This window comes from Helobdella robusta (genome assembly GCF_000326865.2).
Source record: "Helobdella robusta unplaced genomic scaffold HELROscaffold_1, whole genome shotgun sequence".
Classification (NCBI taxonomy): domain Eukaryota; kingdom Metazoa; phylum Annelida; class Clitellata; order Rhynchobdellida; family Glossiphoniidae; genus Helobdella; species Helobdella robusta.
In genome coordinates this window covers 275,901-289,882 of record NW_008703570.1, presented here as the reverse complement: position 1 = coordinate 289,882, position 13,982 = coordinate 275,901, and the positions used below count along the sequence as shown (strand labels likewise).

The following is a 13,982-nucleotide window of genomic DNA, read 5'->3' as shown; positions in this document are numbered from 1 at the left end:
TTATTTTCATATTTCATTTTAACTGATATTTTCAACTTTGCAGCCGACCTGACAGCAGGAATGAGAATTGAGAGAAGAAGCAACGACATACATCACGTCAAAACGAACAAAACATTTTAAAAATAAATTTAATAAACTGTCCGAAAATACATTGCGACGCCTTTTTTTGAGTCAATCTATCGTCGTTCGATACTTTTTTTAAACCTGTCCCACGATGTGAACATTTTTTTCATAAAAAAATCAATAAACTTTAAAATAATTATACAAAATATTTAAAACTAATCAGATTGTTGTACTGAAACATGCTTCAATAATCATTTTTGTTCACAAAGGGATCGTTTTTTCCACGAAATTTCAGGTGTGATTTGTGCAGTTATCAAGATTGCATCTTCACAATGCAGATGTCCGGGCACTGATTTGTTCACTTTCCAGTTTCTTTCATAACTTCGTATTGAAAATTTAATTTAAAATGTGTAACTTCAGCGTACTTTATTATTATGAGTCGGCGTACTATACTGACTCAAATGACGAGGAAATGTTTGAATGAGGCTGTACTGTTGAGATCAGCTTTTCTGACAAATTTAGTTCGTAAAACTCTCTGCAACAATTGTATTCCAAGAATATTTTGCAAAGCAGTAGACATTCAGCAATTTCAACTCAACTTCTGCCAGGCACAAAGTCGTATACCAGTGCTTAATTAAGTGACGACTTAATATTTTTAATTCAACATCGAATTTCCTATAGAAATTGTACATGCCTTAAAATTGGATGAAAATATAAAAAATGTCCCAACATGGAAAATGATATGCACTTGAATGTTTATATCTTAACTGAGGACATGCTTGTTATTTGCCATTCACTTAGTTTCTCGATGTTAAAATAAATAATAACCTTAGTTTGATAGTTTGAATGATTTTTATTCAATTGAAAATTCCGATAAATTGATTGTAAAATATTTTGTCTAGTAAAATGTAATATTAATTAAGAGTATTTCTCACTCTTTTATACCTGCCAGTTACGTTCCTGGTAAAGTTTGTTGAATATCTAGTGACATCACTTTTTTAAACTGTTCCACTTAACTCATTGTTCTGTTCATGGTGTCCGCTATTTAATAATTCGGATAATCATCATATATAAATAAATCTACTGACACCTAAATCACTGAATAGAATTTAATAAAATTTTAAAGTAACCTGTAACATTCATTTCAGTTTATATATTATTTATGATTTCATGGTTTAAATTTATCTTAAAAATCCAAAAAAAAACTACAACAGAGATGGCTGAATGAGAGCAGGCAGTAAACAGGCGGTTGACCGGCCGAACACGATTCTAAAAAGAAATGGATTTGTATTAGAAGACAAGTTCGTAGCACTTTTAAATTAGATCTCCGAAGTTCCGGCTTAATTATTTATCGTGCCACGCTGGTGGCGTATTAGCTGGCTGGCTGCTAATAATTTAAGATACGTGTACCATCGCCTTCCATCCAATGCAATGCGTGCGTGACAAACATTTGAAACGCAAATCTTAAGCTGAATTTTAAATACATTCATGCGGAATGCAATTGTCTTTGGCACTATTTCGGTGAATTGAATATTCAAATTAAAACTAAAAAGGTATGTGAACTGTTTTTCAAATAAAGTGACGTTTGAAAACATGCAGCAAAAAACAGAATTAAAATTAAATAAAATATTTTACATAAATTTCCGGTGAATTAATTTGTTTCTAAATCTTTCCCAATTGTTTTTTTTTAAATTTAGGATTGAATTTTTTTTTGATTTAAGGAGGACAGGTTTCGAAAACATTTTTCAAATTTTTGCTGTTGACTTCATTTACATGCCGCTGAAATAAAATCTCTATGTATTACATGAACATAACAAGTTGAACATAAAAATGAATACTCTTTTTTTAAGATTGGCCTTATACATACATACATACATACATACATACATACATACATACATACATACATACATACATACATACATACATACATACATACATACATACATACATACATACATACATACAAAAATCTCTTTCAAAAGTCGTTTGCGGCTACCTGGACGATATCAGTTTGGCCGCCGAGGGTGCAATTTTAGCTACTGATTTCCTGTCTTTAAAAGACAATGCCTCCATCATTGGGCTTGAGCTTAATATTAAAAAATGCGAATTGTACGCAAACGACTCTTTTGAAATGCCACAAATGTCAATTCAATTCAATTCAATACATCCTTCTCGGTTGATGCATCCATTTTGGGCGGATTCGATGGCGCCCTGAGGTCAGTTTTTGTCACCCTATGCAATGTTGAATTGACAGAACAGGGGCTGGTCTCAGGCCCAGTTGCCGGTTCGGTTTGTGGGACTGGGGTTGTTAAGCGTGGTCCAGCTGGCACCTATGGTTTACAAATCATCTGCCGCGGCCACGCTCGACCTGCAGTCTGCCCTGCTCCGGCAATCTTTCACGAATCTTGGTACCCCACCAGCATCACCCAACCGAGCAAAACATTTTCAAGCTCGGTTGCTGGAAGAGGCATACAAAACAACTTTTCAGTTTTTGTTGTCCTCTAGTCCCGACGATGCAACTTCGGCTCGTCTGCTGGCCGCGTCAAGCGACGCGAGCTGCGGTTGGTTGAGATCCTGGCCCAACTCATCGGTGGGTACCCGACTGGATGATGAGACGGTCAGGATGGCCATTGGTTTTCGTCTGGGTTTAACGGTCCACCATAAATATCTGTGTAGGTGCGGTGCGGAAGCTAACGAACACGGTCACCACGGCCTGGTCTGTCGTTTAGGTGGAGGTCGTCAGTTGCGCCATTCCGCATTAAATGATTACATCTGCCGGCTTTTCTCCAAGGCTTCAATACCCGTTCTTAAAGAGCCCTCGGGAATTTCCGCGTTGGATGGAAAACGTCCGGATGGCTGCACGTTGATTCCTTGGAGAGCCGGTAGATGCCTGGCGTGGGACGTAACCGTTCCGGGCACATTAGCGGAACGGTACGTGCACTTAACCAGCAAAGAAAGTGGTTTGGCCGCAACCAGGGCATCGGATGAAAAGTTTAAAAAATATGAAGGTGCCCTGCCCTCGATGGATTTTTTACCTGTTTGCATCGAGGTTCTTGGCCCGATGGACAACAACACTTCAATATTTTTTAAAAAGATTTGCAAAATGATAAGTGGCAGGTCCGGCGACGGCAGAGAGCTATTTTTTGCCATGAATCATATATCTTGTTTGCTGCAAAGGTTTTTGCGCGTCTGTGTTACCGAAAATGTTCAATTAAACGCCGACGTGAGCGAATAACGAGATATCAATTGTTAACCGATTTTTTCAGATGTTTGACTGTTTAGTGTCACTCATCGCTGATTTGGTTTTAACATACATACATACATACATACATACAAATATACATATATACATGTATACATGTATACATACATACATACATACAAACATACATACATACATGCATACATACATACATACATACATACATACATACATACATACATACATACATACATACATACATACATACACACACTCATACATACATATATACATACATACATACATACATATATACACACACACACACACACACATACATACATATATACATACATACATTTGATACTTTTGATGAGTTATCATCTGTCTTTGACCAAATATTGCTTTTAGCAAATTATGTTATTTTTATTGGAGATGTGAATATTCATTTTGAACTTTTGAACGACCCTAATGCATTGAAATTATTTGAAATTTTTGATTTATATCAATTGATAAATAGAATAAATGAACCAACCCACGTTCATGGTGGAACATTAGATTTAATTGCCTCTAGTTCTGACCTTCCCTCACAATTTTTTTCCGTTGGGCCACCAAATGTGTACTCAGACCACAGTTTAGTTAAAATTTGTTTCCCTATTTCTGTTCCCACATCTCAGAATAAATGGAAACTTACTCGTTCATGGAATCAAATTGACGAAAATCAATTTTTTTTACTAATTCTCGATTCACCTATTTTAGGGCCGTTCATTTCATTTTCCGCTGATACCCTGTTAGATTTGTTTAATTAGGAACCAACTCATTTCCAAATTTTTGCACTGTTCTTTAGATTATAAAGTTTTACCATTCTCAGCTAATTTGTTCATAAACCTTATATTTTTCTGTCCATATAGAGCTTGCCCATCTTGGTTTTTATTCGAAAGAAGTTTCATCACTTTTTTTCATCACTCCTCTACCATTATAAAAATACATATATGCATGTTTTTTTTAGTTTTTACCATAATAAATTTTGAATTTACCGAACTATTTGGATAGACATTATTGAGAAATTATTGGGATATTATTAGAACATTACCTAAAGTTTATACTATTTGAAGAAATAGTTACGTCAAATAGTTACGACTGGGTTATTTGGGATTTGTTGAGATATTGAAAAGTAATAATTTTGTTTCGGGGATCAAGCTCGGTGGTGAAAAGTTTAATTTCCAATATCTGGATCCTCATTGATAAATCGGGGATTTATTGCAGATAAGATTTAAAACGGATAAGTCTAAAATGCATGCAGACTGGAGTACAAGTTGAATATATGCGAATATATAGACATTGGCTAGTTAAATTGTAAAATTTTAAACAGTTTAATTATCATTACAATGTGCGGATTTCAACCCATTTATCTAAGTTTATGGACTGTAAGGGTATTTGAACTTTTCTGACATATAACATCACTTTGTTTGCACACTGCCACCCGTCAACATGCTTATAAGGTTTCTTTAGCTCTGTGAGGTTATTGCACTTTAAATTTAACAAGAAGTATGAGATGTGGGAAATCAGGTTTTTTTTTTCTCTAAACTTCATAAAAAATCAATTTTTTTTAAATTTTCTGTTTTCTTGCAATCAGTGTGAGTTAATAAATTTTAAACATTGGTTCGTAATGCTTTACACCATTTCGTCATTCGGCATTATTCATTAAATATTAGGATATTTTATCAATGAAATTTTTCATTAAAATATTCAAAAAAAAATTTCCGTATGCTTGGTAGTGCTTGTAAAAAATTATAATTATAATTTGATTTAACACTCATGTCGTATCTCAATTAGCTATTAACTATTAATTAATTAATTAATTATTAACTAATTAACTATTTTGTTAAATACATATTGTTAACAAATTAAGCTCGAACGAATTCAAAAACCCACAAAATACGACAACGATTAGAGAGGTAAGTAATGAAGAGAGAAGTTGCGAGTGAATTTCAACCAGTCGTTATGGACCATTCGGCATTCATTAATCAAAGGGGATGAACTGTTCAGTGCTTGACCGATGTTTTTAGGCAAGGAAGTAACAACATAAAATAAAGTCATTTAAAAATGTAACGTCTTGGTGCATAATCATAAACATTTTTTTGCTCCACATAGTTTTCCAGTCGTCACTGCATGCGTCAACCATCTCATAGCTATTAATAAGAAGTATGCGAATTTTTGGACACTGTCAGTTTGTGGCAGGAGACCAAAAAAATAAATTTGTACGGTCTAGCAGTATTTTCTATTCTTCTTTGGTTTTTTTTCTGTGATCACACAGACACACATGCACACAAACACACGCGCGCGCACACGCACACACACATGCACACACAAGCACACATGCGCGCACAAACAATATATATCGATACTACTTCTCTTTATACTATTTTAAATAAAAATTTTGACACTTACTTCAATACAGTTGCAGAAAGATGCGCCAAGTAATGGCAATGGAAGCAATGTACGCGTTTTTCTTGTAAAAACAATTAGTTACATGTTTAATATGAGTACTTTTCTGAACGTGTCAGTAAATATTTTTATATTTTAAATGCTTTTTTATTTAGCAATGAAACCGTATTACTGTATGCGTGTGGATGTAACTCGAATGTTTAAAAAATTTAGTTAATTAATCGTATCAAAATTAAACAGATTCCACGTTATTATAAGAAAGACCACTCAAATTGAACCACTATATTTCAATTCTCACGCTGTAATTCGAGCAGCTGATGTACTCTTAACTAAACCTATAACCATTATATTAATGTTGTGAACAGCTTTCAAAGTTGTTAGTAACGTTATCATTTTTCGATTAATTCGTTTGAAGCACTGGTGAATTTAAATAGCACAAACACGGTCTGAACACATTTTCATAACACTTTAAACCTTCAAAAAAGCCCAGATCTAAACTTTTTCAAAATTCATAAACTAATGTTACCAAAGGAAAAAATTATTCAATATAATTCAAAAGGGTAGTTAAAGAATAAAAATAACTTCTGCTCGAGAATGTTTATTGTTATTTCAGTTAATTTCGCTTGTCATCTGTTGTAGACATTCCGAATTTTCATCGCACACTTCGAACAATCGAAGAATGGAGCTTGTTTTTAATTTTAAAACGTGTAAAGCAATTTGCAAATATGTCTTCCTTCACAAGCAAACACCCATTCACTAAAGTTTTTCAAAAAAAAGTCAAACTGAATATATGAGATTTTTTAGCGTTATTTTTGCTTATTTTCTGTAGGAATCACGTTGTTTAGATGTTGGCACATACTTGAATCAACTGAAATTTTTATATTGTAAAAATTCCTTAGCAGTAAAAAATGTGAGGTTTTCAAGTTGCTCTGCTGCTAGGTTTTATAAATAAAAACAACCGGACAATATAATTGGTAGCATTAGAGTTACTTAGGGTAAGCTTTCATATCTGGCTTCACGGTCTCACAAATTTTCACATGATCCGTTTAATTTACGTTAAATAATGCTAAGAACTTCGAGAATTTTGTTTGTTCATATGCTCAAGAAATTTTCAAATGAAAATAGTATTAAAGTCAGTTGGCTTTATTATTCTAAATAGAATTGAAGTTTAACTTGATATCATTTTTGAAACATTTTAGTTGTAAAGTTTTAACATTCATAAATTTAAATTATTTTTGCTGATCAACAAGATTAAACGTTATTTCGAGCTGAACAGTGGGAAATTTGAATGGTGATCCGACTAACCTGTCATCAAAACAGAATTTCAAAACAAAAATTTTCTATTCGCCAATTGAAAATAAACTAGACCGATGATAAATCGTAATTTTGAAACGCTGAACATTTTTTTAAACTAAATTAAAATCAAATAAAAACTCGTCGACAAAATTTTTCTCACGCAATGTCACGGTTGATACGAGACTTAATGATAAGCAAACAGCAGACGATGTCCTGCATGATTTTTAAAAGTGCAGGGTTCGTGGATTCTCTACGTACGCAAATTTATTTCGATTAATTAGTTGAAGAAGTTCATTTCTGGCATTCAAGTTTAACAGCAATTTCAATTATTTTAGCCGACATCATAAATTTGTTTTCCAACATTTTTTTTATCGTTTCATCCATATTCATCACTTGTTAGATAAATGATGTCTCAACTCAATTGCACGTTTCTGTAAAGGTTTTCGCATAAATACGTTTGCCGCATTTTGGACTAAAAAGATTTCTGAAATAAATTTAATTTAATTTTACATTCATTTCAACTTATTAAAATGATACTCATCAATCACTCAATGTAAATTCATTATTAAGTTTTTATTCTGTTTTCATTTATGAAAACAGAATAAAAATTTATTTTTTATTCTATTTAGATTTTTGGCTCCAATGATTGAACTAATAACTACTTAAATTGCCATAAATTGATACTTGAAAATGAATAAATAAATGCATTTTTTTATAATTGTTAGTTATTGTGCGTGCGCGTGTGTGTATGTGTGTGTGTGGTGTTCGTGCCCTACGGTTGCTGCTTCAGTCATGTTAGTTTCACTTGGGACAATGACGTTCTGACTCAATGCATGAGTATGCAGCAGACATCCCATTTTAGAAATTTTTATTGTGTGTTATTTCCGTCCTTATTGTTTCAACTGCATGTGTTTGTGATACAATCAAGGGAATGTTGTCGTCAGAAGGCCATGATCATTTCGTTTGATGGACAATTACGATTTTTTTTTTTTTTTTTGATGAAATCCCTTAGAAGAAAATTTGAAAAGTGAAGTGTTCAGTTTTCTAATCTTGTTGAAACGTTGAGAATGTTTTGACCGGGTCATTTGTTGAAGGAGAACGAGTTGTGATAATGTTCATACTCTGTCTGTTGAGAATGCTGAGATCCTCCTTCGTCCACGTTTTTGTGAGTTTTACCTGCGTGTCATGGCATAAGGGTATTTGTTCACAATTCAGTTAATAAGATTTTGTTGAATATATGTTTGTTGAATATATTTTAATTAATATATTTTCAAATAATTCTATAAATAATTTTATAAATAATTCATAATAATATAAATGAATAAGGAGGGAAAGGGACATTGAACAGATTTAAACAAAACGTTTCTTCAATAGCATTTAAACATTTATTCAATAACATTTAAACATTTTAGCTTACCCATTGTATAAGTTCATGAAAAATAATATTCAAATTTTGTTGTTGTCTTCAATCAATTAAGCCAAGTTTGATAGTGTACTTATTATGTTAATCTAAATCGAACCAAAAAAAATGTTAAATTCAAATGTATTCATTTTTATGAAATGATTTAAGGTTTGATAAATGAATGATAAATTATATTCTGTTCTATAAAATTTTTTTTAACGCTTGCAAGTTATGCAAAGGTTAAATTATATTGAGAAAATATTTGGTTTTAGATTGATTAATGTGTAGAGTTCCCAATAGGATCAATATCTAGATCAATCATTTTTTATGAGGTTTTTATAATCTATTTTTGTGAACAGCCATTTCAAATATATTTAATGCCCATAACATTTGAGCACTTTTTCAAGAAAATATTTGGTTTTTACTAAATTATAAATTTAATAATTTGAATAACATTGCTGAATTATTTTGTTTGCATGAGATGAAAATTGAGATGAAAATTTTCCAACTGATTCGAAATTGATACCAAACAGAAGAATATTTGATAAAGAACACAAACTGATGATGAATGTCAAAAATAAAAATCAAAATTTTTGGAATTTAGGCCATCATTTTGAAAAATAGAAATAAAAATTATTCATAACATTGGTTCAAATCTTACAACAAACTTAACCATTTCATTCATGAAAAGCCACACGAACATCTGATGGTTTTATTTTTTTTATTGGTTATTCAACATCGTAAAAAGATCACAGTTGTATTGCAATACTGCCTACTCTGTGCATGCACCAAAACTCATTTTATTTCTTAGTTGTTTTATGCTATAGAGCTGCAAGCCATCCACAGAATTGTGTACTTTGCATACATTTGCCAGGCGCAGAGCAACTTGGCGATGTTTCTCCCACCAAATCACATCAGGCACATTTTCAATTAAAAGACGTGCTCTTCAGTTTATTGTCTCATATTTGCTTACACGGGTTTAGCTGTATGCTCTGTTTATTCAGAACAGCAAACAACAACATTGAGATTAAAAACGAACGACAGCACAGCAACACAAATGACACTGCACACACAATCTGCAAAATAATAAACAGAAATACAACTCAACAACTAACACAACAATAAACACAACAATAAACACAACAACAAATACAACAACAAATACAACAACAAACACAACAACAAATACAACATAGACACAACAGCAACAAACGCAACAACAACAGGCACAACAACATACACCTACACTCTTCGTTTTCATGTAAGCAATAAAGTTATAAATGATCGTTCTATATACGTGGATGGTGATATTATTATTTACGGAGAATGAAAATTAATATCCTGGATAGATATCCGGACTGGCCATCGGGAGCACCGGGAAAAATCCCGGTGGGCCGGTAGAAGAATGATAAAGTGGGCCGGTTCTTCAGATGGATGACTATAAAATTGAGATGGCAAAAATCTATTTGTATGAATTTCAAAGTCAACTCAACTTAATCAAGGGTCAAAAAAATTTAAAAAATTTGAAAATGAGCTAGAGATCTATAATTTGGAAATGGAAAACCCACTACCATAAAAACGGATAAAAAAAAATTTTACCAGGAGAAAATGAAACGAAATTTAATGAACCGGATATTTCTTTGGTAGATGCTTATAAAAAAATTTGCATGATTTAATATTTATCAATATTGCATGTAATTTGACCAGAAGATTCAAAAAAACGCATGGACTTTATGCAAATATCACACTGCTGAACCCCGAATTGTAAAATAAAGAAGGTCTTCCAAAAACAGCCCTAAATGAACTAAGTAAGCATTCAATGATTTTTGACGATCAGACTACTGCGGGAAAATCTACGAATGTAGAAATCAAAAGCTTGGCAGTATACTGAGAGAAAATAAAAGACCCGATATTGAGCAACTACGTTTTTGAGAAAAACGCAGAAGAGGATGATAACTTTGAAAATAAATGTCAAACATCGTGTGTCGTGTAAAAATTGCATAAAATGTTGTTTAACTTGTCATATTGCAGTGCAACTTAATGAGCGAAGCTTATTCTAAAATTGGAATGGCGTAAAAGTATATTCTATCCTTATCTCTCGCACAAGTAGCTTGTGAAAGAAGTTTTTCTATTTTAAAATTTATTAAAAATCGTCTAATAAGCAGCTTGTCACAAGACAGTTTGAAATTATTCGTGCTGATGAACACAGAAAAATCTATATTAATGAATTTAGACAACGAAAAAAATTATCAATAATTGTTGATTGCTTAACATTTAGTTTTAAAAAAATCATTTTTTGATTGAAGATATTATATATTATTAACAAAGAAAAGAATAGAAAAAGACAAAAAAATAAAACAGTGTATTTTTAATGAAAACATTACTTTTTTCATGGTATTATTTTATTATATTTTAGAGATCAAATAAAATTTTATTGTAAAATTAAAAAGCATATTTTTATGGAGTTTAACAACTTTTTGTTTATAAAATCAATAAATGAGCTTAGTTTTCTTATATGGTCTGGTCCATATCCTGAGAAATTTATTTGCTTGGAAAGGGAGATCAAGATCTTAAGATACTATTTACAACTACGTCTCTGGAAAGCTGATTTGTTTTAAAAGTTTAGGGCCGATTGATTTTAAAAGTCCCGGGTCGAATTTTAGTCCCAGTCTGCTTTTAATAATTCAAATGTGTTTGTGCGTGTCTTTCACTGCAAGAATAGGTGTGTCTGAGGAGTTGAGCGTATGGAAATTTCTATTAAAGATAGAGAATATATGACAGTTGTCAATAACATCAAGGCTCACTTCAATATAAATGTTCATCTAGTACTGTGTGACCATCATATCATCATTGTGTCAAAATCTTAGTAGAATATTATTGTCGTTCACTGATTTTAACATGGAAGCAACGGATTGTAACATCAGTTCTTTGCCTGATAAGCGATTACAAATCTCGTTCACAGTCTAATTTTACGTGATACTTGAATTAAGTGTGGCAGAATTATAAAAGATATTATATGGATGAACCTTACTATATAATGTATTTCACTCAATTTCTACATTTTGATCATTTTTTGTGATGGATTTTCTTTTTTCTTGAGGACATTTGGTCTTGTTGCCATCGTTCTCCTTCTTATCCAATTTAATATCGAATGATAGACATATCATGATATTATGATATTGTATTTCATATCAACGCATTAAATCATTTGCTGTTCTGTTATTTTTCAAATTTGGTAGAGACTTTTAGTTGAACCTTGTTTTTGAAATGTAACAAATCAACTTTTAAACTTATTATTAACCTCAAACAATAAATTAACATACCACAAAGTAATAAGCAGGCAAAGCAAACAACGCGAAGTTATTAATATAATACACAGTTTGTTGAACAAGCAGGTGCAAACAACATGGATCTAGCTTCGTATCAAATATTGTCATTCATCAAACCTCTAACACCAATGAAACATATTGAGCAGCAGACTATGCGCCTATGAATGTCAGTAGAGAAACATTGGAAATACACTTTATTCTTAGGTGGCGTTGAATCGGAAGGGTAGGTGCAAAGTAACAAACAAGGCGCTATTTACTAGTTTGCAACATAATAAACAATGTAAAATGTTTATGAAACATTTTGCACAACATAACGACATCATATCACCATCATTTCACCATAATTTCACCATTATATCACCATCATATCACGTCGCGAAGCATAGCATAGAAACCTGAAGAAATATTACCACTACAAAACAATAAATACTCACCACACCACACAGCACCACACACAACGCCACAACATCACCACACACAACACCATAACATCACACCGCACTTCACCACACAACACAACAACATCCCATATTGAGAAGCAGACAATTCAATTGAACCCAACACAAGTGATGATGTATGAAGCTGAGTTAATTCAGCATAGCACAAACATGACATTCGCAAGACTATCTTAAATTTTTAATAAATACTTTAAAACAAGATTGCAACGTTAATGTTGATGATTCGCTAAAATTGCTGCAAAGAACCAATAACATCAATTGATGTTTTGCATGTGACGTCATGGGAACAACTCCAACATTAAAGAGGAGAACACAAAAAAAGATAAACCCAACATACCATAAACAACTTTAAAGCAATGCAAACGTCAAGCAACTCAACATGTCATTAATAACATTAAGCAACATGTCAACTCATCAACTGCGGAGTCATTTTTTTAAAACAACAAACACAATACACGAAACTAGCTACGAAAAAATTTGTTATTTGCTCTGCGACCTTTTTGTTTCTCACCTGTTAACAACAAACAAAATTAGTGTTCCACCGTTGTTCAGGCTTATTTTAGTTCTTCATCGCAGTTTTTCCACAAAATTTTAATTTAATTTAATTTTATTCAATTTTAAAATAAATTGTGAAGTAAAAAGGCACCGCAAAGTTCAAAATTTTATTTAATTTTAAAACCAATTTTAAAGTCAACATAAGCACCGCAAAGTTCATTTCAAGTCGACCCGTTTAATAAAAAAGTGTATGCGTGCGTGTATGAGTGAATGAGTGTATGAATGAATGAGTGAAAGAATGAATGAGTGATGAGTGTACACGTTCGTGGTCCCTGAAGATCGATCCATAGGGAGTAGAGGTCTGACGTTTTTTCACACCTACAGTTGACCTGAAAACTTGCCAAATGTTAGAGCCAGTCAAAATCTGTCCTCATTTCATATCATGTAACTATATTTTTTTCGCTAGTTGGGTGGCAGTCAGTTATCCGGTGCTCATTTGAAAGAACTCGTACATTGTGTAAACTTGTCAGACTGGATGTGGTGTTATTTAATTATTTGTTTTTGTGTCTAAATTTAAAATCCCAATGATGTCTGCATCTTCTGCATCTGAATAAACCATTTGTTGAAACAAAACAAAAAGTTAATTTAGTAAAAAAGTGATTTGCTATATCTTGAAGCTTGTTTCTTTACAAAAGATTCTCGCAAATGTAAAAGTTTGATAAATTAACATAAATAGGATTTACAATACAAATGGTAATAATAACAATAATAATAATAACAACAACAACAACAACAACAATAATAATAATAATAATAATGTAAACTCTTTTATTATTCAGAGAAAACTAGTAAAATCAAAAATAATCAAAATAAAATATGTCAATAAAATGTTAAAATTAGTTAAATATAATTAAAATGATAAAATAATATAAATAGTCATCAACGCTCGTTATCCTGAAATAAGTGCCATGATGGATGATAGCTTGTATAAAAATTAGTAACAGTTTGTTCTATCGCAGTACAGAGCATAAGATGACGATATTACACTATTGATTAAGCTATATCGAAAATTATCAGTCCAATTTATATCGATTAGAGACAGAATAAAAGGATTATAAAAACCTATAGGCGATATTTCAAAAGTTTTAATTAAAATATTGAAATGTTTAAAATCATCTACAATGTTATTTTTTAAATTATTTAAGTATTTATTCATTTTATATTGTTTTGATTTCATAAAGTTTGTTTCATGGCACACGGTCAGTTCGAGTATTTCAATAGTATCT

At 31.9% G+C, this 13,982-nt stretch overlaps 1 protein-coding gene across 1 annotated transcript; it reads left to right on the top strand.

Annotated features, from left to right (window-relative positions):
• Positions 1-1,287: 1,287 nt before the first annotated feature.
• HELRODRAFT_158324 (hypothetical protein) lies at positions 1,288-3,301 on the top strand (the record flags this gene model as incomplete). Its single annotated transcript, XM_009010431.1, has 3 exons — positions 1,288-1,364; positions 1,761-1,792; positions 2,880-3,301. The coding sequence occupies 3 exons, from the start codon at positions 1,288-1,290 to the stop codon at positions 3,299-3,301; spliced, it is 531 nt and encodes a 176-aa protein (XP_009008679.1).
• Between the last annotated feature and the right edge of the window lie 10,681 nt (positions 3,302-13,982).